This window comes from Pseudorasbora parva, chromosome 22 (assembly GCF_024679245.1).
Source record: "Pseudorasbora parva isolate DD20220531a chromosome 22, ASM2467924v1, whole genome shotgun sequence".
Classification (NCBI taxonomy): domain Eukaryota; kingdom Metazoa; phylum Chordata; class Actinopteri; order Cypriniformes; family Gobionidae; genus Pseudorasbora; species Pseudorasbora parva.
The window spans coordinates 40,133,834-40,160,725 of NC_090193.1; the positions used below are offsets into that span (position 1 = coordinate 40,133,834).

General features: G+C 41.3%; 1 protein-coding gene across 2 annotated transcripts in view; it reads right to left on the reverse strand.

The window, feature by feature from the left end:
• sos1 (son of sevenless homolog 1 (Drosophila)) overlaps positions 1-26,892 on the reverse strand; it is an 84,158-nt gene that overhangs the window by 48,024 nt on the left and 9,242 nt on the right. For both annotated transcript variants that reach the window (XM_067431920.1, XM_067431919.1), the window contains exons 2-8: positions 25,215-25,340; positions 21,966-22,097; positions 13,730-13,894; positions 12,147-12,356; positions 11,912-12,055; positions 4,470-4,580; positions 4,286-4,384 (exon numbers count right to left, since the gene is read on the reverse strand). In XM_067431920.1, the coding sequence (XP_067288021.1) occupies positions 4,286-4,384; positions 4,470-4,580; positions 11,912-12,055; positions 12,147-12,356; positions 13,730-13,894; positions 21,966-22,097; positions 25,215-25,340 (987 nt within the window). The remainder of the gene's footprint in view (positions 1-4,285; positions 4,385-4,469; positions 4,581-11,911; positions 12,056-12,146; positions 12,357-13,729; positions 13,895-21,965; positions 22,098-25,214; positions 25,341-26,892) is intronic.

Sequence of the window (26,892 nt, forward strand, 5' to 3'; positions counted from 1 at the left end):
CAATTACTTTTGCTTGTCTAGTAAATACTTCTTGCTTTAAGAATGTTTCGATGTTTGGACTAGAAACAAGACAAAAATACTGAGTAAGAGAAGCATTGTGTTAAAATGAGCATGCGTATGACGTTGATGAATTATTGAAGTGTGTGTACGTGAGCGATGCGGCTCGGTGTTCATCTCCTCAGGTCATGTGTGCAAACAGACATTTCTCATCTCAGCTGCTTCACAATGAAAGAGACGTCTGTGCGTCGCGTTACAGCCACAGATTGGCTCATTTCTGCTCCATAAATCCCTCTGAAAGAATCCAGGAAAGCAGCTTAGGGCTGCTGGGAATGCTGGAGCTGTGGAAGCGGCGCTAAAGCTCTCCGAGGTCACATGTTCAGATCCTTGTGACTCCGGACTGAGGCGAATATAGGCCAGCCATGTGCTCAGCCATAGACAGAATAAACACACGAGCAGGGCTGTGCGATACTGAAGAAGAAACATGCCATATTTACATTTACGCACTTAGCAGACGCTTTTAACCAAAGCCACTTACAACTGCGATCTGTCATGAAGAGGCGAAGACATGCAAAAAGTGCCCTAAATACCAAGATTTATACACTACTCAGAGTAGCAAAAACCTGAAAAGGGAAGGAAAAAAGAATAAGTAGTGGAGGAAGAGAGGAAGTGGGCTCATTGAAGACAAGATATTTCAAACCTTGTTAAAGGAACACTCTAGTGTTTTTAGTAATAGGGCTTATTCAACTTCTTTCCTAACTTTAGATATGTGGGCAAGTGCGTTTTTGTCTCAGTGCATTGTTTTAGTTAGGCAGGGTCGCCGCTAGCTTAGCTTAGCATAATGAATGGAATCCTATGTTGCCAGCTAGCATGTCCCGAGTAAAAGTGATCCAAAAAAAACAAAAAAACTAGGGCTGGGCAAGTTAACGTGTTATTATCGCGTTAACGCATTAAATTAATTAACGCAGACAATTATTTTATTGCGCATTAACGTAGTTATTTATTATTATATTGAAAGGCCGTTGCTCTGCCTCTGAATACACACACAGACAAACCATTGGCCACAGGAGAAACCACGCTGTCTGTAGCCGAAGCCAAGGGCTGACATTCTTTATCTGGGACAAATAAAATATAAAAATAACCAGAAACGCGAGAATGATTCAGATTTTTTTGTCGTTTTTATTATATTCGATGTAAACAGCGATTGATGAGTGTATCTCTGCCTCTGGTACACTAGTCGCGTTGAGGCGCGCGCTGCCGGTCTCTCTGAGAGACATTCGTGGAGAAATCAAAACCATTGAGCAGCGATATAAACTCACAGAAGAAACATACTGGGGTAAAACTGAGCTTGAGTTGTTGAGTTGTTAATATTTATGATTTATGATATTGTTAATAACACAAGTCGACTTTGCAATCGTGAATTGTGTAGCATGAGTAGCCTAGTTCAATAAACAGTAGCCTAATTAATATTAAGTTACTTACATTTTAGATCCAAACAACCTTTTCTGTTCCATTTCACCGACGAAAATAGCTCCAGAGGAAAGCAACACTCAGCGCGGTGTTTTGTTACTGAATGATTCAGTGTTTTGAATGAATCATTTGAATAAACGACTCAATGACTCGCTCATGAAGACGATCACTTGTTGCCCCCTATTGGAGGTTATGTTTAAAAGTATGATTGCATGGTTTATTGAGAACATCAATCTTATAACATTTATTGCAGCTGTATTTTTAGCAGTTTAAATTATTTAATTTGATTGGTAACAGCCTATAGTGTCTTTACTATTATAACTGAATTAATTAATCAAATGTAAGAATTTAACCTGAGCTGATGCATCCATTTAGATACAAGATTTTAAAAAATGGCCTTTATAAAATTAAATAACGCCCTGGGGTGAATATCACAAATATGCAGATTTAAGTCGGCCGATGTTAAAGCTGACAGAACACTGATGAGAATATTACTACACAATCAATATACGTATAACACCAATTTAATTTAATTTGATTAAATTAATGTTTAAGTTGATATTTACAAGAAATATTGTAACTTTTAACTGCTGTAAAAAGCACCTTATTTGTTTGCAAACCTTATGATATTGGACTTTTGTTCATTTAGCAGCACTTTTGTAATCATTATTGATTTTTGCGCATACTACGATTAATCGCGATTAAACACAGAAAATCATGCGATTTATCGCGATTAAACATTTTAATCGTTGTCCAGCACTACAAAAAAAAACCAATTACTTCTTGTGGTCTGCGTATTCACAACGAGTACAAATAGCGATGCAGATTTAGACTAGGCGATTTAGGCAGATATTGATTTGAGACTATATTATGGGGAAGCACAGGCGAAGCAGAGATATAAATTACTCGTATCATGAAATACGATTTTGGTCATCCTGACCTGTTCAGAAGGTTAGTGAATGACAACATGATTGATAATGTGATCTCTGTAAGGATGTAGTTATTATAAATGTCGTTATTACTAGGGCTGCACGTTTTCACGTTTTTCATTAACCGTTAACCGAGGCCCTTAGCGGTTAATACTCGGTTAACCATAGTGTGCGTCAGGGTTATTTTTAGCTTATTAATTTGACGACCGCCATCTCCGTAGTGAACGCGCCTATAGAGAGAAATGCACATCATGGATTACCTAATCAGAGAGTAGCCTATTTCTTTTCGTTTTAAATTGTTAAAAGACATTTCGAGCTTTCTTAAGATCTATTTCATGTCTGTGAGGCGTACGCTGAGTTTCGTTAAATTAGGATGAGATGCGCTCCAGTTCACGAGCAACGCAAGTGGCCGCGAGGACGCCTGCATGATTAGGGCATACAGTAAAATATGCAGCGGAGAACGATTCACACAGACACCGCGTTTGACTCGCGCGGCGGAGCCTCTCCCGGCAGAGAGTTCAAGCATCTGTGGACTCGTCCCTTCAGCTCTGGCCATCTTGCTTTCAGTCCGCGATTAGCTTTTTTGTTTTCTTCATTACAGTTAAAGTAACGTCTGCTTTTCTCTAGTCCCTCACAAGTTTCTCACTTCAAACTTTCTTTCTTCTGCTCCGTTATGCACAGCGCGCGCGGCTCCCGCTGAGCTTCTGCTCTAATGCGACTTTTAGTCCAGTGCGACGCATGTTATTTTCCTCTTCATGACGCATTTTCTGACTGATGCGACTCATACTCCGGAGCGACTTATAGCCTGAAGAATGCGGTAAGCACTGCATTGCAATACTTGCATTTCGCCCCGTCACTCTCATTTTTAAAGTGCTCCCACACTTTCTTTGCCCGCTTAGAAAGCTGGTCATGACTTCTTCTTGTGGATATTACAAATGTCTGGGAGCGCTCTGGCGGTCTCTAGTGGTGCAAAAATATATTACAACTAAATTCAAAGCACGTCATTGACGCCACTTAACCGAGCAAAATGTTTCACTCGGTTACGCAATTTTTAACGGTTAATCGGTCAATCGGTTAACCATGGACACCTCTAGTTATTACTTTTCGGAAAGAAAAGTGTGTTATAAACAAAATCTATTATTATTATTATTTATTATTATTATAGCAATAAGAGAAGGAATGGTCAAAAACCAGGGCAGGAACATGCTGGCCAAGTTCATTTTTAGTAAAAATAAATAAAACAATAAATAATAAGTTCAGTTGTCATATTTTTCAATCACTTGTACTGGGTGTTTTTTTTTGACAGTGGTATTGATTTAGTATCGGTATCGAGGTATTTTTAGTGTGGTATCGTATCGAAGTTATAATTTTGGTATCGTGGCAACACTAGTCGACCTAAAGCGGACACTTTTCACAATGTTGAAGCATCCTAATAAAATCATTCAGATATTGCGTATTGCAATATGTACATTTGCGATCTTTCGATAATTTTGATATATTGCATAGGGATGTCCCGATCCGATCACGTGATGGGACGTTACCTCCCGATCAGGACTTGGATGGATATATATATATATATTAGGGATGTCACAATACTCAATATAATATTGAACCGTTTGGTACGGCATTCACAGTTCAATATGCGCTTGTGAATTGCGTTTTTTTCGGTTTTGCATTTAATTAATTATTTCCATTTCTCTCTGTTTGAAATATTTCTCTCAGTTTATTTTTTACATTTAGATATTTGGGCAAATGGATTTTTACAAAAAAACCTGATCGGGACATCCCTAATATTGCACAGCCCTACACACAAACAGAACCGCTTTACGCTCGGAGCTGGCGGAAATTAGGAAATTGGTAACAGGTGCATTGTGGGAAATGACACTCGCCTTTAAAATCTCAAAATAATGAAGACAGTGGTAGACGGGAGTCAGGAGGAGCCGCGGGAGAACGTACTGCACCGCTTCTTTGAAGCCTTCACAGATGGACTGAAAACACAGAATGACAATCATAATCATATTCGTATTCGTATTCGTATTGGCAGCTGAAGTGTTTTCCTGGCGCGTCTCTGACCTGGAGGTAAATGGCGGCTCCGGGTTTGGACAGCTGACTCAGGAAGTGGTCGTGGAAGCCGGTGCGCAGGATGTCCTGTGCGTACGTCTCGTAGGGGTCAAAGGCCAGCTCCTGAAAATGGCCCACACCCAGAGTTAATAAACGCCCCGCCCGCTGTGACCTGTATTGTTGCGGCGCGAGGAAAAACAAGCGTGTGTGTGAGTGAGTGAGAGTGTGTGTGTGTGTGTGTTTGAAAGGCCACAGGGTCGGCGGTGTGAAGCGTAGAGTTGGAGCGGACTCCCATGTCTGGCATGATTAAAACTGCATGTGTGTGAGAGTGAGAAAGTGTGTGTGTGTGTGTGTGTGTGAGTGTGTGAGAGAGAGTGAGAGTGTGTGTGTGTGTGTGAGTCAGAGAGTGTGTGTTTGTGTGTGTGTGTGTGTGTGTGTGTGTGTGTGTTCTGGGAGAACTGGATCGAACCACAACATGAGCTATATATTATATATAAAATATATATACACATACACATACACATACACAAAGGATTATTAGGATCACCTGTTCAATTTCTCATTAATGCAATAATCTAATCAGCCAATCACATGGCAGTTCTTCAGTGCATTTAGGGGTGTGGTCCTGGTCAAGACAATCTCCTGAACTCCAAACTGATTGTCAGAATGGGAAAGAAAGGTGATTTAAGCCGTTTTGAGCGTGGCATGGTTGTTGGTGCCAGACTGGGCTTAGTGGGCTAAGCTAAATGCTATCAGATCATCACCGCGCGTCAGAGAGACGAGAGAGGTATGTATCAACTCGTTTAAGTTAAGGGAATAACATAGTTTAATATGAAAAGGCAGCGAAGTATCCCTTTAAATGCCACGGCCGACCTGAGCATTGTTTCTGACCATGTCCGTCCCTTTATGACCACCATGTCCCCATCCTCTGATGGCTACATCCAGCAGGATAATGCACCATGTCACAAAGCTCCAATCATTTCAAATTAAACATGACAATGAGTTGACTGTACTAAAATGGCCGCCACAGTCACCAGATCTCAACCCAATAGAGCATCTTTGTGATGTGCTGGAACGGGAGCTTCGTCCCCTTGATGTGCATCCCACAAATCTCCATCAACTGCAAGATGCTCTCCTATCAATATGGGCCAACATTTCTAAAGAATCAATGCCACGTAGAATTAAGGCAGTTCTGAAGGTGAAAGGAGTCAAACACAGTATTAGTGTGTGCTCCTAATAATCCTTTAGGTGAGTGTGTATATATATATATATATATTAAAAATAATGATATTTTAAATAAAATAAATTACAAAAATATTATTTACATAAATTATAACATTGTAAAATAAAATAAATTACTACTAGTATTATTGTTGATTAAAATTACAATTAAAATAATAAATTAAATAAACTATTATTTATTATGAATTGTAACATTATGAAATAAAAGTAATTAAATTAGTACTGTAATTATTAGTTTTATTGTTGATTAAAATTACAATTAAAATAATTTATTATAATATATAAGATTTATTTAATTATCATAAAAATAATCATATTAAATGAACAAATGAAAATATTACTATTATTATTATTATTATTAGTTAAATAAAAAAGGTATTATGAATTATAACATGATTAAAATGAATCAATTCAATTACTACCCATAAATTAAAATAATTTATTACAAATTATAATATTAATCATCTATTTTAGATTTCAGTATTATTAAAATAAAAAGTAATTGATTAAATTATTAACTCCATTTATAAATTAATTTAGTTATTTATAAATATTATTATTCTAAATACAAAATTAATTCAATTAATATTATTTTAATAAAAAAATAAAAACACATTTATTTACATGAATTATAATTTATAAAATCTTTTTTTAATATAAATTGTACATTTTTGCAGTTTGTTGATTTTCACTGACTTGCCAAAAATAGTTCAAAATCATATATATTATATAAATAATAAAAAAACACACACACACACACACACGTTTGTTTTTGTGATATATGGGGACATTCCATAGCCGTAATGGTTTTTATACTGTACAAACCGTATTTTCTATCCCCCTACACTGCCCCTAAACCCACACACACACACACACACACACACACACACACACGCACACATACTGCCCCTAAACCTACCCATCACAGGAAACATTCTGCATTTTTACTTTCTCATAAAAACTCCTTGTGGCAAGGGGGGCGTGGTTCAGCGAGGTCTGCAGCGGGAGAGAGGGCCACGGGACGAGCGGTAAGTGAGTGGGTTGGACGCAGATTAATAACACCTGTCTCTTGTTCTAGTAATGAGCGCGGAGACGGGATAAAACACCAGCGGAACCGGAGACCGAAGAGAGAGAGAGTCGGACTGTTGGTGCGAGACACTGAGTTTACCGGAAGCCGGAAGTGCGTGACCCGGAAGTGATACAGAGACTGAGCGATATATGAGAAAACAGACACACGAAGAAGTGTGCACGTTTGTGTTTGAGTTGAGAATAAAAAGCATCAACAGTCCTGCCGACCCCCGTGTCCTCTTCCTTCCTTACCTGATCGAACTTGTTACACTGGTGCCGAAACCCGGGAAGGAAGCAGGACAGAGCCGCCGCCATGACAACGCCCTCCGCCTCGCCATTTGCGGAGATCATCGCCTCCCTCGCGGTCCTCCACCAGGAACATCATAAGGCGTTGCTGGACCTTCGGACTGAACAGGAGCACCGCTTCGCGGCCATAGTCCAAGGCCAGCAAGAGGACCGCGAGCAGTTCCGGAGCTGGATGGACCGGGAGGTTCGCGCCGAGGCCGCTGGGCGGGCCAGCGCACCGGTGCACGTGCCCCTACAGAAGATGGGGCCGGAAGACGACCCCGAGGCCTTCGTGGATCTCTTCCAAAAAGCCGCGGAGGCCTGCGGGTGGCCCCGGGCACAGTGGCCGGTGCGCCTCATCCCACTTCTATCAGGCGAAGCCCAGGCGGCCGCGCAACATCTACCGGTTGCGAACCTCCTGGACTACGACGACCTGAAGCGGGCCATACTTCAGCGGGTCGGCCGGACCCCAGAACAACACCGCCAGCGTTTCCGCTCCCTGGAGTGGGGCGAGTCCGGTCGACCCTTCGCATTGGCCCAACAGCTCCGGGACGAGTGCCGCAGATGGCTGCTGGCCGGCGGCAGCGACGTGGACCATGTCGTCGATCTGGTGGTGCTGGAGCAGTTGATCACTCGGCTCCCCAGGAAGACCGCCGAGTGGGTCCAGTGCCACCGGCCCACGTCGCTGGAGACGGCCATCAATTTGGCGGAGGACCACCTGGTGGCGTGCCCGGGGGTCGGCGCACCCCCACTAACTTCTCCCTCTCTCTCTCCCCCTTCTCTCTCTCTCTCTCGACCTGTCCCTCTCCCCAGGTCCCGCCCTCCAGGCCCTCCTCGCGTTCCCCCCAGAGGCCGGGGTGGGATGGGCCTTGGACCGTCTGGGAGTTCGCGGGTCCCGCCCAGGGGGGCGGGGCCGCTGGGGACGGGTAGTGACTATGGATCCGGTTCCGCCCCCTATCCGCGCTCAGCCTCCAACCCACTCCCCGCCGCCGGGGCGGCGGGTAGGCCTGGGCTGGCCTGCTGGCGGTGCGGTGATCCGGATCATTTTGTGGACCGATGTCCGATGATGGACATCGGAACAATGATCCGGATCCCGGACGTCCAGCGGACCACCCCCGATCAAGCAGGAGAGTACCAAATTCCTGTAAGTATCAAGGGGGGTACATATCAGGCCTTGGTGGATTCAGGATGTAACCAAACCTCGATCCATCAAAGCCTGATTCAGCCTGGGGCGTTGGATACAAGCCGTGTGGTTAAGGTGCGGTGTGTGCACGGGGATGTGGTGGAATATCCGGTTGTCCCAGTCACGATACAGTTTAGGGGGAAAAAGCATAGTGTTGAGGTGGCGGTTAGTCCCCACCTCCGGCATCCGCTAATTCTGGGGACGAATTGGCCCGCCTTTTCGGCGTTATTGGGGTCGTTGTGCGCGGATGCCGCTTGGGGAAACAAGGCTAGGAACGGGGCGGTGCGAGTGCAGGTTGGCGAGGCTGATACGGGGCCCTTGGGAACGGCTTCAGAGGAACCGAGCGGGGTTGAGAGACTGATTCTCTCGGACCGCGATGACTTCCCTCTGGAGCAGTCTCAAGACGAGACGCTAAAACATGCGTTTCAACAGGTCCGCACTATCGACGGTCAGCCCCTCCAACCCGCATTGCCCGTCACGTATCCTTATTTTGCCATAATTAAAGATAGGTTGTATCGAGTGACCCAAGACGCTCAGACAAAAATGGATACAACCCAATTGTTAGTACCAAAGAGCCGCCGGGAAATGCTTTTCCAGGCGGCTCATTCTAACCCGATGGCGGGCCACCTGGGACAGGCGGCCACGCTGAATCGTTTAATGACCCGATTCTTTTGGCCAGGCATTTATGACAATGTGCGCAGGTGGTGCGCGTCTTGTCCTGAATGTCAGTTGGTGAACCCACTGGCCGCCCCAAAAGCGCCATTGCGCCCTCTTCCATTAATGCAGGTCCCCTTCGAGAGAATTGCGATGGACCTCATCGGGCCATTAGAACGATCCGCACGCGGGCATCGTTTTGCGCTAGTTATCGTGGACTACGCAACACGATACCCGGAAGCAGTGGCTCTCCGCAACATCTCGGCGAAGAGTGTTGCGGACGCACTGTTTCGTTTAATCTCCCGGGTGGGGATTCCGAAAGAAATCCTCACTGATCAAGGCACGGCGTTTATGTCGCGCACGTTAAGCGAATTGTACGGATTATTGGGCATTAAATCCATTCGAACCAGCGTCTATCACCCACAAACAGACGGTTTGGTCGAACGATTTAATCGCACTCTTAAATCCATGATCCGTAAATTCGTTCAAGAAGACGCCAAAAATTGGGATCGGTGGTTAGAACCCCTCTTATTTGCTGTGCGCGAGGTCCCGCAAGCCTCCACGGGGTTTTCCCCCTTCGAGCTTCTCTACGGGCGTCAGCCACGGGGGGTGCTGGACGTCCTACGAGAAACTTGGGAGGAGGGGCCTTCGTTGGCCAAAAACGAAATTCAGTACGTCATGGACTTGCGAACAAAACTCCACACATTGGGGCGGCTATCTAGGGAGAATTTGTTGCAAGCCCAGGACCGCCAGAGCCGGTCATATAACAGGGGTACTAAACTGCGCAAATTCACACCGGGAGAGAAAGTGCTCGTTCTACTCCCAACCTCGAGCTCAAAATTAATGTCGAAGTGGCAGGGGCCGTTTGAGGTCGCACGACAGATAGGAGAGCTCGATTATGAAGTGATACGATCCGATAGGAACGGGGCACGTCAAATATACCACCTCAATCTGCTGAAAAAATGGAATGAGGTGGAATCGGTGTTGTTGGCAACGGTGATCGGGGGAGAGGATGATCTCGGGCCAGAGGCGAGCATTAAAGCGCAATCAGTCGCGCTGGCCCCTGGGGGAGACCACCTCTCACCGTTACAACTCGCTGATTTATCGAAGTTGCAAGCGGAGTTCGCTGACGTGTTCTCGCCCCTACCGGGACGTACCGACTTGATTCAGCACCATATCGAGACCGAGCCGGGCGTGGTAGTTCGCAGCCGGCCGTATCGCTTGCCTGAACACAAGAAAAAAGTAGTTCAGGACGAATTAGGCGCAATGCTCGACATGGGAGTAATCGAGGAGTCCAACAGTGACTGGGCGAGCCCGATAGTTTTGGTCCCCAAAACGGACGGCTCGGTCAGGTTCTGTGTGGACTACCGCAAGGTGAACGCTGTGTCGAAGTTCGACGCGTATCCAATGCCACGGGTTGACGAATTGCTTGATCGGTTAGGCTCGGCTCGATTTTATTCGACACTGGACTTAACAAAGGGCTATTGGCAGATCCCCTTGTCTCCATTGTCCAAAGAAAAAACAGCTTTCACCACGCCGTTCGGATTACACCAATTTGTCACGCTTCCTTTCGGCTTGTTCGGGGCGCCCGCAACCTTCCAGCGACTCATGGATAGGATTTTGCGTCCCCATGCTGCATATGCTGCTGCGTACCTAGATGACATAGTGATTTATAGTCACGACTGGCAGCGGCATATGCAGCATGTGAGGGCGGTCCTGAGGTCGCTGAGGAGAGCGGGGCTCACGGCCAATCCAAAGAAGTGTGCGATTGGGCGGGTGGAAGTAAGGTATCTGGGCTTCCACTTGGGTCATGGGCAGGTGCGTCCCCAAATTGATAAGACTGCCGCAATTGCAACCTGTCCGAGGCCCAAGACCAAAAAGGAGGTAAGACAGTTCTTGGGGCTGGCGGGATATTATAGACGGTTTATACCAAATTATTCGGACCTCACCAGCCCTTTGACTGATCTTACTAGAAAGGGGCTACCAGATACGGTCCAGTGGACGGAGCCGTGTCAACAGGCTTTTACCCAAGTAAAGGCTGCCCTATGTGGCGGGCCGCTGTTACACTCCCCTGACTTTTCTCTCCCTTTCTTGTTGCAGACTGACGCGTCGGACAGGGGGCTGGGCGCAGTCCTGGCCCAGGAGGTGGAGGGGGGAGAGCGGCCGGTGCTGTACATTAGCCGTAAGCTCTCCAAGAGAGAAGCTAAGTACAGCACCATAGAAAAGGAGTGTTTGGCCATCAGATGGGCCGTTCTCACCCTCCGCTATTGTTCGGACCACGCTCCTCTCCAATGGCTCCACCGCATGAAGGATACCAACGCGCGGATCACCCGTTGGTATCTGGCTCTTCAGCCGTTTAAGTTCAAGGTGGTCCACAGGCCGGGTGCTCAGATGGCTGTGGCCGATTTCCTCTCCAGAAATGGGGGGGGGGGGGGCTGCAGGCCGGACGGCTCCCCGGCCTGAGTCGGGCGGTGGGGGTATGTGGCAAGGGGGGCGTGGTTCAGCGAGGTCTGCAGCGGGAGAGAGGGCCACGGGACGAGCGGTAAGTGAGTGGGTTGGACGCAGATTAATAACACCTGTCTCTTGTTCTAGTAATGAGCGCGGAGACGGGATAAAACACCAGCGGAACCGGAGACCGAAGAGAGAGAGAGTCGGACTGTTGGTGCGAGACACTGAGTTTACCGGAAGCCGGAAGTGCGTGACCCGGAAGTGATACAGAGACTGAGCGATATATGAGAAAACAGACACACGAAGAAGTGTGCACGTTTGTGTTTGAGTTGAGAATAAAAAGCATCAACAGTCCTGCCGACCCCCGTGTCCTCTTCCTTCCTTACCTGATCGAACTTGTTACACTCCTCCTGTGTGATTTATAAGCCTTTTGTAAAGTGGGGCCATGGGTAATGTCCTCATATTTCACCCTCTCCTGTAATACCTGTGTCATACCCATGGCATTATACACATTTGTGTCCTCATATGTCACAAAAACATGCCCACACACACACACACACACACACACACACACCTCAGCAAGGTCCTCAAAGCAGCTGCCGACCAGCGGATGAGGGCTGGTCTCGTCGGTCATCTCCACCGTGTCTTCGATCAGCCCCAGCAGCTTCACCGTCACCTCATGGATGTCCACGATACGGCTGAAGATATTTTCCACGTCCTGCAGGAAGAGGAGGATGATGAAGAGGAGGAGGAGGATAAAGAGGAGGAGTGTGATAATGTAGATGATGATGATGAAGAGTGTGACTCACATGAGGGGAGAAGAGCATGGCGTTGGAGGCGAAGGGCTCGCGGAACACCCTGATGATGAGGTTGAGGTCTCTCAGATACTGCCGGAGCTCCGCCATGAAGGCCTTCACCAGATCATACACCATCTGCTCCTCGGCCGCCGACGGCTCCTCATCCATCAGAGGGAACACGCTGATGTCCTCCTCCACCTGATGGAACATGTCCATCAGCACCTGCAACCATAGCAACAGGGGCGGAGCTTCAGCACGTGGTGGGCGGAGCCTGAAGCTGGCATTTCAATGCTGATGTTTGATGATTCATAACAATACAAAAATAAAATATAACCGAAACTGTGATATGGCTTAGTGCGAGTTATGCGATTTAATCAAACACATGTGCTGCGTTTGAGTCGCTTTATGCGTTTGGAAATACAGCATCTTCCCATACTTATGATGAGAAGCACTTATTAATAAAAGAGAAGATTAAAGGATCTCTGCAGTTTTCAGCCCAAATAAAAGCTTGATGGTTTAACGTTTAAAAATGAAGAAATTATATATATATACAGTATACATGACATATTCATTTATATATTTTTAATATTATATATTAATATGAAATGTTTTAATGTAAAATAAAATAATTGAATTAATTAAAAAATTAAGAAATTAAATATTAGATATTACTCACACACACCTATATATATATATATATATATATATAAATGTATTATTGTAATTTTACAGTTGTAACGTAAAAAAAAATCTATTAATCATTATTAAAATGTTAGAATGTAGATATTAATATAAATATTAGATATTTTATATATATTTAATACTTATTTATATGCATGTAATATTTATTATATTTAATAGTATATATGTATATTAAATGTTAGCATAATTTTACAGTTGTATTGTAAAATAAAATGAATTAAGTAATAAAATATCAGAATGTAGATATTAATATAAATGTTAAATATATTTAAATCGTTTATTTATATAAATATAATATTATATTTAATAGTATACTATATTTATATATATATAAATAAAATGTTAGTATATTATTTTTACAGCTATAATATAAAATTATTTAATACTATATTACCTTTTCTTTAATATTACGTTTATTTTGCAGTGAAATATTATAATAGTAAAATGTCTTATTTTGCAATTTTATTTAGTAATAATAGTACTACTACTACTAATAATAATAATAATCATTATTTTAGAGTCATATTGATATATAAATCATGAAACTGCCCTAACAATAAGCACAGAAAACAGAGAATTTACTTTAAACGCATTTAAAATATTTTATTAAATTTTTATACACTTTTTTTTTAAAAATACAAATTGATAAAAAAATTTTTTCCCATTTATAGTTTTATTAACATTTTGAAAAAGCTTTTTATTTTCATATTTGTAGTTTTCGTGTTCATTTGAGTCATTTTGCTATGTGCAATTCAGGTTTAATTTATTTAGGTCAAGTTAAAAACATTAGTGCGTGATCTTATCGTCTGCTAATGTTTATATTTTATTTCATGAGCAGATTGAGCTGATGATGATGATGATATGAATATGGCAGGTGTTGAGTGCTGTCAGACCTTATCCGCACACATGGCCACTGTGATGTCCTGCTGAGAGATCTCATAATGCCGGATGTTTCGCACGTAATTTCCCGCCAGCTTCAGTATATCGGCAGAAATATACTCCAGCACGGCCACGATATAAACGGACACCTGATGGTCGATCTTGTAGCCCAAAACCTCCTGCAGGACACACCAGAATATCACATGATCACATGAACGATTATATCAGCTGTCTGTGTTGGGAGTTACAAAAGTAATGCAGATTACAGTAACTTCTTACTTTTTGCTGTAACGCAGTAGTGTAAGGCATTACTAATCAATTTTTCTGTAATATTTTACTCGGTACATTTCAATAACACTTGCGTTACAACACACTTTTTGTCCCATGATTTCAGCCTCTGTGCTCACGCTGGCTTAAAGGGGGGGTGAAATGCTGTTTCATGCATACTGATCTTTTTACACTGTTAAAGACTTGGAATCCCATACTAAACATAGACAAAGTTTCAAAAGTTAAGGTGGACGTTTGATGGGAGTATTTCTTTGTCAAAAATACTACTTCCGGTTAGTCATAAGTTTCGGCAAGTTTTTTGAGATCATGCGTCCCCTTTGACGTTAATGAGGGCGGAATTTCCTTGTATGGGCCTTACGGACAATTCTACCGGAAGAGCGTGAGAGAGAGAGAGAGGGAGAGAGAGGGAGAGAGAGAGAGAGAGAGAGAGAGAGAGAGAGAGAGAGAGAGAGAGAGAGAGAGAGAGAGAGAGAGAGAGAGAGAGAGTGAGTAACAGGCTACGCCCATCAAAGCGCTGGCTCGTAGGCTGCTGGACAGGTGATCTGCACATAACAATGTCACCAAAAAAGTGCGTTTTTGGTTGCCAGACCAAGACAGTCCTGCACAGATTCCCCCAAAACCCCGCGTTAAGGCAACAGTGGATGTAATTTGCTTTTCCGGATCAGCAACTGAGTTGCGCGAATGTTTATATCTGTTCACTGCATTTCGGTGCCGACTGTTTCATAAACAAGGCCCAGCTCGACGCCGGATTTTCCCGATCGCCTAATGCTTAATGATGGAGCAGTCCCAACGATAAAGGTCCCAACGTTAGAACCGCAGGCGGTGAGTAAGACTGCTTCAAATGTCTGTGTTTTTTTTAGTCCGCTTACTGTCTACACAAACCACGCGTAAACACACAAACACACGTGCACAACTGCACTTCCCACATGTACACCTTCAAAGACAAAAATACGACGATATAATTCAAGTATAAATATGTAAATAACACAAGCCGCTAAGCATATTATATAGTTAGTGTATAACTTGTACCACATAGAGACGTCCTGCTCTAGTCGTTTTTGCTGCTGCTCCTGTTCAACTGCAGCCTCTGGGTCTGATTCCGGATCATAGATGTATGGCTGTATCTGATTAAAAGCCATATTTTTATTTTGAATAAAGTTTTTTTCCCGCTGTTAGGGATGACACAGCTTTAAGACGCACTCGACTCAACACAATAGCAGCGGCGCGCACACGTCATTATTTAGCTCCGCTCACACGACACGCCCCCACCCGCTCGGCTTTTTTCGGAAAGACTCGGAACAGCGCATCTTTCTTATATAATTATTAAAAAAATAAAGACTTTTCGGAGATATGCAGGATGCAATGCTACTCTATAGGTACTCAAGATTGACATGACACTGACTGAAACTGAGTGTTTCACCCCCCCTTTAAAGGGTTAGTTCACCCAAAAATCCAAAATACATTTGGGTCCAAAAATAACAAAAACTACTAAAACGACTTGACTTGACTTAAACTTCCGGGTTTGTGTTCAATCCTCAAATAAAGATTTAAACGGTTATGAATCAGTGAATCGATCAATGAATCCGAATCATGATTCATAACCGTTTGAATCTTTATTTGAGGATTGAACACAAACGCGGAAGAGAAGCCAATGCTGAATAAAGTCGTAGTTTTTGTTATTTTTGGACCCAAATGTATTTTGGATGCTTCAAGAGACTCTAATTAACCCACTGATGTCTCATATGGACTACTGTGATGATGTTTTTATTCCCTTTCTGGACATGGACAGTATAGTGTGCATACACTTGCATACGCTCTCGGACTAAATATAAAATATCTTAAACTGTGTGTGAAGATGAAGATGAGGTCTCACGGGTGTGGAGCGACATTAGGGGGAGGAGTTAATGACAGACATTTCACTTTTGGGGTGAACTAACCCTTTAATGGATGAAGATGGCAGACAAAGACTGTACATTCGCGAGATGGATGTATGCGCATTACAAAGAGTTTGTCAGAGATAAGGAGAAGAATGTAGGCTTATAGTCAATTGCAACCGTTGTATCGGCATAGCGAAATAGCACTAGCAAAAAAAACACGTCTCTTGCACCTTTTCCCTGACGTTTTTGTGTTGTGAACCTCTTGAATTCAAAGAGAATAAAATAATGACAACAATAAGAAAAGAACAAATGTGCATCTTGTCTTGGCAAACAGTTCTGTTGTGTCCATGAACCGACCTGCAGATATGGCCAGATATCACTTTACCTCTACCTGCCTCATCATGTCGTCTTCTACTGGATATTAAATGCTCGGTAGTAGCCTAAATTTTGTCATTTTAGATTGTTAAGTTCTACTTCTGTAGTAATTTTGGTGAAAGTAACTCAAAAGTAATACAGAAGTAATGTAACGCATTACAATTCTGAGACAGTAATATTGTAATGTAAAGAATTACTTTTAAATAGCAGTAAAAAGTCATCTATTTTCAAACTTTATGATGCCAAGGGTCCCCAAAAATGATGCACTTTTATGAGGGACCTCCTTAAATCCATCTATATATTTTTATGTATGAAAAAACATTTAAACTGTTGGATAAATAGTAAGTGTGGCATTTTAAATAGAACATTGTTTTTAAAATTAAATCGGCTATACTTTATGTTGGAGGTATAAACCTGAAAAATTACTAGTATTAGCAACTTCCACAATAAATGTATGTAAGCAGCGATGTAGCGCATTAAGAATACAGCTCTACATACTACAAACAAAATGTGGACATTACTTACAAATTTAGAAGCATCTTTTAATAATTAATTATTAAAGCTACACTGTGTGATATTTTCCCCCATCTAGTGGTGAAACAGTATATGACCATCCAGTGTATAATAGTTTCTGTTCCTCTTAATTTCGATTTCGTTTCAACTCCTACGGTGGCCGATTTAGTCATGGCTTCCAGTTCGACCTCTTCGGTGAGTGTTGCAAGTGATGAGGTTACTTTTGAAAACTATTATAATTTGCAGTTATTTAATTTAGCAAATGATCTATGATCAAATTAATATATGTAAAATGAATAATAGTTTTACGTTTTCGTTATTTTTTACCATTTCATTGCTAACATCAGCTATCAGGTTCCCAGACGAATGCAAGCTATTCTTAGTAAAGGAACATTTTCTTTATCAGTGCTATCGTTATTCTTTATATTATATGACATCACTAGCGTAAGGCAAACAAATTATAATACAATTCAAATATTAATCTCATGTTATCCGTCATAGAACACGGATTTATGTTATAAGGTAAACAACACTTTTTCATCATTGACGCGAGGAAAACTATCCTAGACGTCGTTCTAGTGTTATGCACAGCACACCATGATATAATTAGCCAAGCAACAATAAAAGGCTGAATTAATATTACCTGTCGAGAAGAAAGCAGGAAACGTCGGCGTTCTTTTTAAAACCGTTGCTCCTCATGAGCTCTTTCCATCTTGGAAAGGCCACTCCAATATTTACTTTTGTCTTGTTGATTTGCCCGTTGCGTTGCCGTCTTAATTCTCTTTTCCGCTTCCTTGGCGACTCTGATACATATCCCGCAATGCTACTAGGTCCCCGACCCGGGTCGAATTCGGTAATCAGTTCCGGGACGTGGTTGCTTTCACACAGAAGGCGACCCGGCAATGTTCCGGGAATATTGCGGGTCCGACGTGCATTTAGAAAGGGGCTTAAGAGTGATCCTCCATCATCATATAGCAGCCTCAAGCAATCCTCCTCTTCACATTCGACACGGTGCCATCGAGTGTAAAAACGCGAAAGGCGAAGCTTGAATTTACGGGTATGTCCCTCTTTGGCAAATGTACTTTCAAGATGGAGGAGCAACATGGCGACCGCCATCCGAACCCCTAACACTTATGCATTTTCAATGGTATATTATAAAATTACGAGAATGCATTATTACTTGAAAGAAGTAAATATACATTAATGAGCACATATATTTTTGAAATAACTAAGTGATTTTAGCTAAGAATAAACTAAAAAAGTTACACAGTGTAGCTTTAATAATTATCTATTTTTGGATGAAGTATCCCTTTAGAACACACATCACATTAAGTGACTATACATTACTAAGAGTTTATAAGTTACTAGGTTCTGCTGTAAGAACAAATGGTGCAAATTAAGTAGAGTTAGTTTAAACTAGTAGTTAAAAAGCCCCTATTGTGAAAATTACATCCCAACTAATGTACAGCTTTACCAGCGGCTGGGCTGGCTTTCAACTATAGATATGGGTCCCTCAGTTCCCCTCAATGTAAATATATGGGGCAAGGCATCCTCTTTAAGCTGCATATTTGAAAAGTATCATTTATTATTATTTTGAATAAATAATAATTATTATTATTGATTAAATTGATTAATTAGGTCATATTTAATTCTATAAAGTAGCCAAATCAAACTAGCCGAATCCAATTTTGTTGCAATATTGTCCTGTTTAGCACTGTGAAGCTGCTTTGAAACAATCGGAATTGTAAAAGCGTGATATAAATAAAGTTGATTGATTGATTGATTGACAAACTCAGTGAGTGAGATAAAGGCGACTATAGTGAGAAAAACTCACTAGAAAAATACAAAGCAAACATAAACAATTCTGAAAGGTATGTATATGGCAAACAAGGAGAGAAACGTTTAGAAATTAAACAGTTCGATAGTTCGGTAGAAAACCCCTGCTATAATGTATTAAAGTTTGGACAACACGAGCGAAAAGAGACTCAAGTGTGTTGAGTCTCAGGAGCAGCAGCGCCCTCTTCAGGACGTCTGGGAGAACTACACAAATCATAATCTAGGCCTTCTGGTCCAAATATTACATCAAATCGACCATCTACAACAGTCATAATGCCTCTGTATATCACACAGCTGCTGTTTTAGTTGAAGTTTTTATCAAAGCATCAAATATTAATATCAACATCTGCATATTTTTGCTCAGTTTGAGTCTCTGATGTGTTTTTTTTCCCTACATATTCTTACCGTTTATCTAATATGATACTAAAAAAGACACATATACAAAAAATTGTTGTGCTTTTTTTTAAATATATTTTGTCTACAGTTTTTTCAATTAACTATTGTGTCAAAAAAAAGATTGTTTCATATGTCAGGGTTAAATGTCTTTTTGATGTTTTCATTTTTAGGATGCAGAAAATTTGCTTCTGTTGATTTAGTAAATTGTTCATTTTCTATTCAATTGTCATTAAAGGTGCACTATGCAGCTTTTGTCCACTGGAGGGCGCCTATGCAAAACAAATGCGTAGTTTGATGACGCAACGTGTGAGCGCAGCATCTTGGGAGATGTGGTCTTCTCATCACAGCCGGTGAAAAATAGGACTCGGGCAGAAATCACGTTCATGCATGCGGTTATTAACGTTACTGTAGTCTAAAGCAGAGCAGGACCGAGTGTTATGGACCTGAGCAAAGCTGCTGGAGCGATTGTTAAACAAATACCCGCCCCGCGAATACCGGGACTTTTATTATGACGGGACGGGACTCATTTGCCGGGCGCCTGCACAGATCTGCTCTTCCGGTTATGATTTTGAGGTAAGGCCATCCTTAAAAATATTCTTGTTTGCCGTAACCCGACCGACCCTGTCAATTTAGGGCCGACTCAATTTTTTATTTTTTTTTCCTTTTAGTCCGACCGACTTGCCGGTTGTAAATTGGCTTTAAGACCGACCAATTTCTTTTTTTACTTTTCAAACAACTAATACAACAGGAATAAAATAATATGAATTATATTTTAGTAAGTATTATAAATGTATAAATTGCCTGGGCCATACAAACGAAGGCTACGTTCTTTCGTTTATAGAAAAACCCGTGACGTCATCTATGTTTACACTAAGGTTAACGGATGTCACACTATGGCCTGCACGTGCGTTCGTTTCGGCTCATTCTCTCATTCACTGTAACGTTAGACTGTTAAAGCCCTGTCGGAGATTTCGCCGTGTGACAGGAGTCAGGAGGACCATGGACACGCTACACACACCGGGCAAGTGCACTGCAGAGGGGAGGGCTTAGTTTGAGCCACTGTCCTTTTTGAAAATGAATCAAAAGTGCCCCCTCAACATTTATCATTACTATATTGTGGCGAATAAAACAGATTTTGAATTATAATTAATATAACAACGTGTACTAAACAGTAACAAATGGCGGAAAAGCCGTTTATCTCGTCTGTCAGTCTGAAATGTCGTTGTCCTAATGCGTTGCTATGGGTAGCGTGTGTTCTGCTCGACCCCAGCGCGTGGTGGGAGCGGCGGCACTGGTTGTAACTTGAAAAATAATGCTTTATGTATGGTTCTGTCGATGGATACACGTGCACTACAACAGCGATAATAAAAGAAAACATGGGCAAAACGGTCTATCTTTCTAAACTGTGTTCAATGCATGCGAGTGCTGCCGTATGACCAGTCATTTTCACCATCATCACTCAGTATATTCGCCAGAAGACGCGAATGAGAACCCTCTGAGAAGATCTGTCTCTGTGCGCAGCGCGCAAATATTCTCTTTCAAGTCTTGCGTTTGAACGGACAAACTCACACAAAAAGTATGTCAACATGTCGATCTTGATGAGTATCCATCAGACAGTCTGTATCCCTTAAGAGAACTTTATACAGTTGAGAAAGACTGTATTATTCTCTGTATTAGGTCTTAAAGGGGCAGTAGCCTTTACTGCTCTCTGTCAAACAAAAGATAAGGACTCTCTCACTGCTCTTGATTGAATAGCTGGTTATAGCTACTTAATTAATTGAATTCATAAAAACAACTTTTTGCTTTTTAATATTCAAATGCACTAGTCTATATCACCAGATGCGTTGGTCTGGCAAGAAGTGCAAGCCACTTCAGAGACACAGATAGCTGCGTGTTCTGAGTTAACACAATCGAGCATAAAAATAAGAAACATATCACGGGAAAATACTAAAACGGGAAGACAGCGGGAAAAGAGCTAAAATACGTGAGAAACCCGGAAAAAAAGGGAGGGTTGACAGCTTTGAGTCAATGACAGCTAGCGGTGGTTGGACCCTTTTCTTAAAGAATGCACCTGAAATTTATGCAATAAACATGTTTTTGACAAATATTTGTTTGTTGTCTATATATAGCCTGCAATTAGCCTACACGCCCGAAGGCACGGCTTGAAGACCCAGTCAGTGATGTCACGATATGCCAATTTGTTTAAATTCATACCTACGTAATCACCATCACCAAAAATGTACTTTTTTTTTGTATTAAAATTTGAAAAAAAAAAACATAGACCTACCTACCGACCCTTTTTTAAAATTTTTTTACTGTTACTGCAAACCAAAATATTTTTAAGGATGGCCTAATGGAGCTCTGTTTATCATATTAGATACATTTAAGTGTGTTTAAAACGATGTTATGACGTTACTCCGTGCGTTCACTTGTTCACTCTGCTAAGAGTAAAGCGCTCCTGCCAAATAAAAGCCGAAATCGAGGGTAACGCAGATATGACGCAATTGACAGGCGACTCCCTCAAATGCAATGCTGCAACGTCCCTGTCCTCAGTTAAAATAGCAATTTTCTCACAATTTACAAATAGTTGAAAACATCTGGGATATTGTAGGTACTCAACTGAACAAAATATATAACACTGGCCTAGTGGTTTTTGGATATTTTACTGCAAAAATACTACATAGTTCACCTTTAAACAATTTTACATGGACAGTTTAACTCACACTTATGACCTGTAAGTGTCTCAAACACGTCTTAAAAGACATTAACCCTGATCAGGGTCCATGTCCTCTAAATGTTAAAAGTCTGTGAATCGCAAATCATAGTTTCCATCAACGATACATATCGTCACGTTTAACGGTATATCGTTACACCCCTAGTCAAATGTGTGTTTGTGAAATGTCCCACCCCTTTTTTTTGCGTGGGAATTATTTAAAGACACAGTGTAACGCTCGTGATGAGTTACCTTCAGGAGCGGATGGATCTTATCCACCGGCAGGGCTAAAGGGTTCCTTCTCTTCTTCTTCTCTAAAGCAGCCTGAGCGTCCGCGATGGCCCATTTCTCGATCGGATGTGGAAAACTTCTCTGCACACGCTCCTGAAGAGCCACAACCACATATAAGATGGAGAAACCAGCAGGAATAGCAAGCAAACAGAGTGGGAAATCACAGGATAAAGGACTGAGGGATGAAGGAAGATTCTTTCACACAGTACAATGCGATGATTAGGGCTGTGCAATATATCGAAATTATTGAAATATCGCAAATGTACATATCGCAATATGCATATCGCAACGGCACGCAATATTTGAAAGAGTTTAATAGGCTGCTTCAACATTGTGAATATACACAGTTATGTCAAAACGGCTGTCTTGAGTATTCACGTAAACACAGTCGGTTATGCTTTATGTAAGGGATGATGTCCACCCAGCCGGTTGTTATCTCAGAATAAACCCCGCCAGAGTGATCAGGACCCCGAGGCGAAGCGGAGCGTCACTCTGAAGGGGTTTATTCTGAGATAACAACCGGCTGGGTGGACATTATCCCGCTTATTACACGGCTACTAGTCTCAAATAAATTATTATTAGACAAAATATTGTCTTGAGATTAAATATTTTATTAGCTCTTCCGCAAAGCTTCCGCGAAGAAAAACAGTTCCAGACTGCTTTAAGCCTTTATCTATTGCTGCTAAATGTTGAGAATGAATGCTGAAAGGGTTAGTTCAGCCAAAAATGAAACCAAGCCTATGATTTACTCACCCTCAGGTCATTATAGGTGTTTATGACATTCTTCTGTCAGACAAATACAATCAGAGTTATATTTAAAAAGTCCAGGCTAACGTTAATCCCAGCAGTAGTTGGAGCTGTTTCTGAAGTCCATTAAATGCAGCTGTCCGTCAAATAACGTGCTCCACACGACTCCGATGGGTTAATAGAGCTTCTGATTCCAATCGATGCGTTTGTGTGAGAAAAATATCCATATTTAAAACGTTATAAAGGAAACCCGCCTTGAAGTCTTCCATTGTAACCCACGGCTGTTTAAGCCACAAGATGGCGCCAGTGTTACGCACAGAAGTAGAACCGGTCGAGATAACTCGCAGTACCCGGATGAGCGGTGTGTGTTATCTGGGAATAACACACCGCTGGAATGCGTGATTGACCAATCAGAATCAAGTATTTCACCGAGCCGTGTAATAAGTGAACGATATCAACCAAATGCGTGTCAATCCGTGCATTAGCTCTTAAAGTGACAGGCGGCTATTACAGGAAACCTGCCGCTGTCTGTCAAACAACAAGAGAAAATTACTCTGTAGCGTTATTATGTATCAGTGTATATTTAATTAATGTAAAGACTACTGTTTTTCGTTCTTTTTTTTTTTTTTAACAAAGATATATTAAAATAACAAAAATAATCCATCCCTAGTTCAGGAGTCTTTGTTAACCTGGATGTTCTTGATATTAAGTTTTAGGTTGTTATAACTATATATTACCAATGCAAGCAAAACGTTTTTGATATTTAAATATTGGCATACATTTTTTTTTCTTGTTTACATTGATGTTAAAATTATACTGTCAGATTTATGACATACATTTTTGCTAAAATGCTGCTGGTCACTTTCAGATGTTGTAGCGATGCTTTCTTTTACCAGAAAGAATGTGAAACACATAAATGGTTTTCTCAGTTTTAAAAAAATTTAATATAATTTAAATAGATTTTACACACTAATAGGAATATCGTACCGCATATCGAATATTACATTATTTAACAAGATATAGCATATCGCATTTGTCTTCAATATCGCACAGCCCTTGCGATGATGATGGCTGTGAAGGTGATGATGAAGAAGATGAAGAAGAGGAGGATGAAATCTAAAATCAGAGAACAAGCGGAGGGACCCGACCACGATAAACCAGCTAACCGGTTTAACATGCTCTGTGGTTGAGATCTTAACCACAAACTAAAGCACCTGTCCATCTCACAGCCGCCGTCTGTGAGCAACGACCAAACACAAAAACAAACAGGTGGAACATGAGTTAGTGAAGATCATAAAGCCGTCTGAACGCTCATGGAGTCAGAAATAAGAAACACATTAAAGCCAGTCACACAATTCAAGAGAGAAAGGGACCCACTTTATATTAGGTGGCCTTAACTACTATGTACTAACATTGTAATTAATCATTTGATACAATGCACTTATTGTGTACATACATGTTTTTACATTAATAATAATGAATTTCTGTAGTTACATTTATAATTACACAGCTGTCACTTCCCTTACACCTTACTCTACCCTTAAACTGACCCACACCTGTCCCTAACTCTACCCGTATCCACCTCAATATCAGCTAAAGTGTTTAATAATACAATCACAGTAAGCACATTGTACTTATTTTTTGATGTAAGTACATAAAGCCATCTAATATAAAGTGGGGCCATAGAAAGACATTATAATCCACGAAGATGAGTCCCATGATGCTCGGTGTCATGAAGCAACACGGCTCTTTTGCATCATACGCAATACAATATATTTTGTGTCAGATTCAGATCTCAATGTGGGTGAATCTCGCAAAGAGTCCGGCTTATATTTGACCCTATAAAGACGAGAAAGACTAATTTAAGGGCTAAAAATGAATTAAACTGATCAAAATTGTCAGTAAAGACGTTTATAATGTTACAAAAGATTATATTTCAAATAAACGCTGTTCTTTTGAACTTTCCATTCATCAAAGAATCCTGGAAACAATTATATACAGCTGTTTATAACACTGATAATAATCATAAATGTGTGTTGATCATCAGATCCTCATATCAAAATATGTGAAGGGTCATGTGACTCTGAAGACTAGAGTAATGATGATAAATTCAGCTTTAATCACAGGAATAAATCACACTTTACTATATATTCACATAGAGAACTGATGATCTACACTGGAGGAATATTACACTGATTACTGGAGTTATGAGCAGATAAATGACTTGCCGACCCCAATCTTTTGAACAGTAGTAAAGATGTGAGCTACTTTGTGACATTAGTGTTTCATCCTGTTTTTGACAGATCAATATGCTCTAATAGGCCTGAATATCCTTCATGTGCTGCAGTAGCGTATGGCAGTGAACAGGTGAACATAATCAACCTGAGCATCTATTTAGCTGTAAACTAGAGCTAGGATGAGGTTAATGTGCTGGGATGCGGTTGTCATGGTGACGGCGTTCACCTCCACATCCTGCACGGTGCGCGGCTGTGCCTGACAGAGCGTGTTGAGCAGCACCAGGATCAGGCCTTCGATGTACTGCAGCGCCTCCTGCTGGGACGACAGCTTAGGGTGCACCTGATTCAGCACCTGTAACACACAAACACACTTACATCAATATCTGAGCAACATCTGAGCAACATCTGAACAACATCTGAGCAACATCTGACCAACATCTGATCAACATCTGATCAACATCTGATCAACATCTGAAAAACATCTGACCAACATCTGACCAACATCTGAGCAACATCTGAGCAACATCTGAGCAACATCTGTGCAACATCTGACCAACATCTGAGCAACATCTGAGCAACATCTCATCAACATCTGATCAACATCTGATCAACAACTGATCAACAACTGATAAACATCTGATCAACATCTCATCAACATCTCATCAACATCTCATCAACAACTGATCAACATCTGAGCAACATCTGATCAACATCTCATCAACATCTGATCAACATCTGATCAACATCTCATCAACAACTGATAAACATCTCATCAACATCTCATCAACATCTGAGCAACATCTCATCAACAACTGATCAACATCTGATCAACATCTGATCAACATCTGATCAACATCTGAACAACATCTGAGCAACATCTGAGCAACATCTGATCAACATCTGATCAACATCTGACCAACAACTGATCAACATCTGACCAACATCTGAGCAACATCTGAGCAACATCTGATCAACATCTGAACAACATCTCATCAACATCTCATCAACATCTCATCAACATCTCATCAACATCTCATCAACATCTGACCAACAACAGATCAACAACAGATCAACATCTCATCAACAACTGATCAACATCTGAACAACATCTGAGCAACATCTGAGCAACATCTGATCAACATCTGACCAACAACTGATCAACATCTGACCAACATCTGACCAACATCTGACCAACATCTGATCAACATCTGAGCAACATCTGATCAACATCTGAGCAACATCTGATCAACATCTGTGCAATATCTGAGCAACATCTCATCAACAACTGATCAACATCTGACCAACATCTGACCAACATCTGATCAACATCTGACCAACATCTGATCAACATCTGATCAACATCTGATCAACATCTGATCAACATCTGATCAACATCTGAACAACAACCGATCCACATCTGATCAACATCTGATCAACATCTCATCAACATCTGAGCAACATCTCATCAACATCTCATCAACATCTCATCAACATCTGATCAACATCTCATCAACATCTCATCAACATCTCATCAACATCTGAGCAACATCTGATCAACATCTCATCAACATCTCATCAACATCTGATCAACATCTGAGCAACATCTGATCAACATCTGAGCAACAGATTGTGATTCTCAATTGATCCAGAATTGCGAAGCTCTACCTGAGCAACATATACTTAAAATAAAATAAACATTAACTGAAATAAAATAAGATATTAAAAAACAAACTTATTTCAGCTAGTTGTCAAGGCAACATTTCTCATTTTTATCAACATAAATTACTAACTACAACTAACATAAAAATAAATTAAAACTATATTGACATAATAAAACAAACAAAAAAATGACAACAAAATTACTAAAACAAAGAGAAAAATATCAAAAATAGCTTGATGCTAAA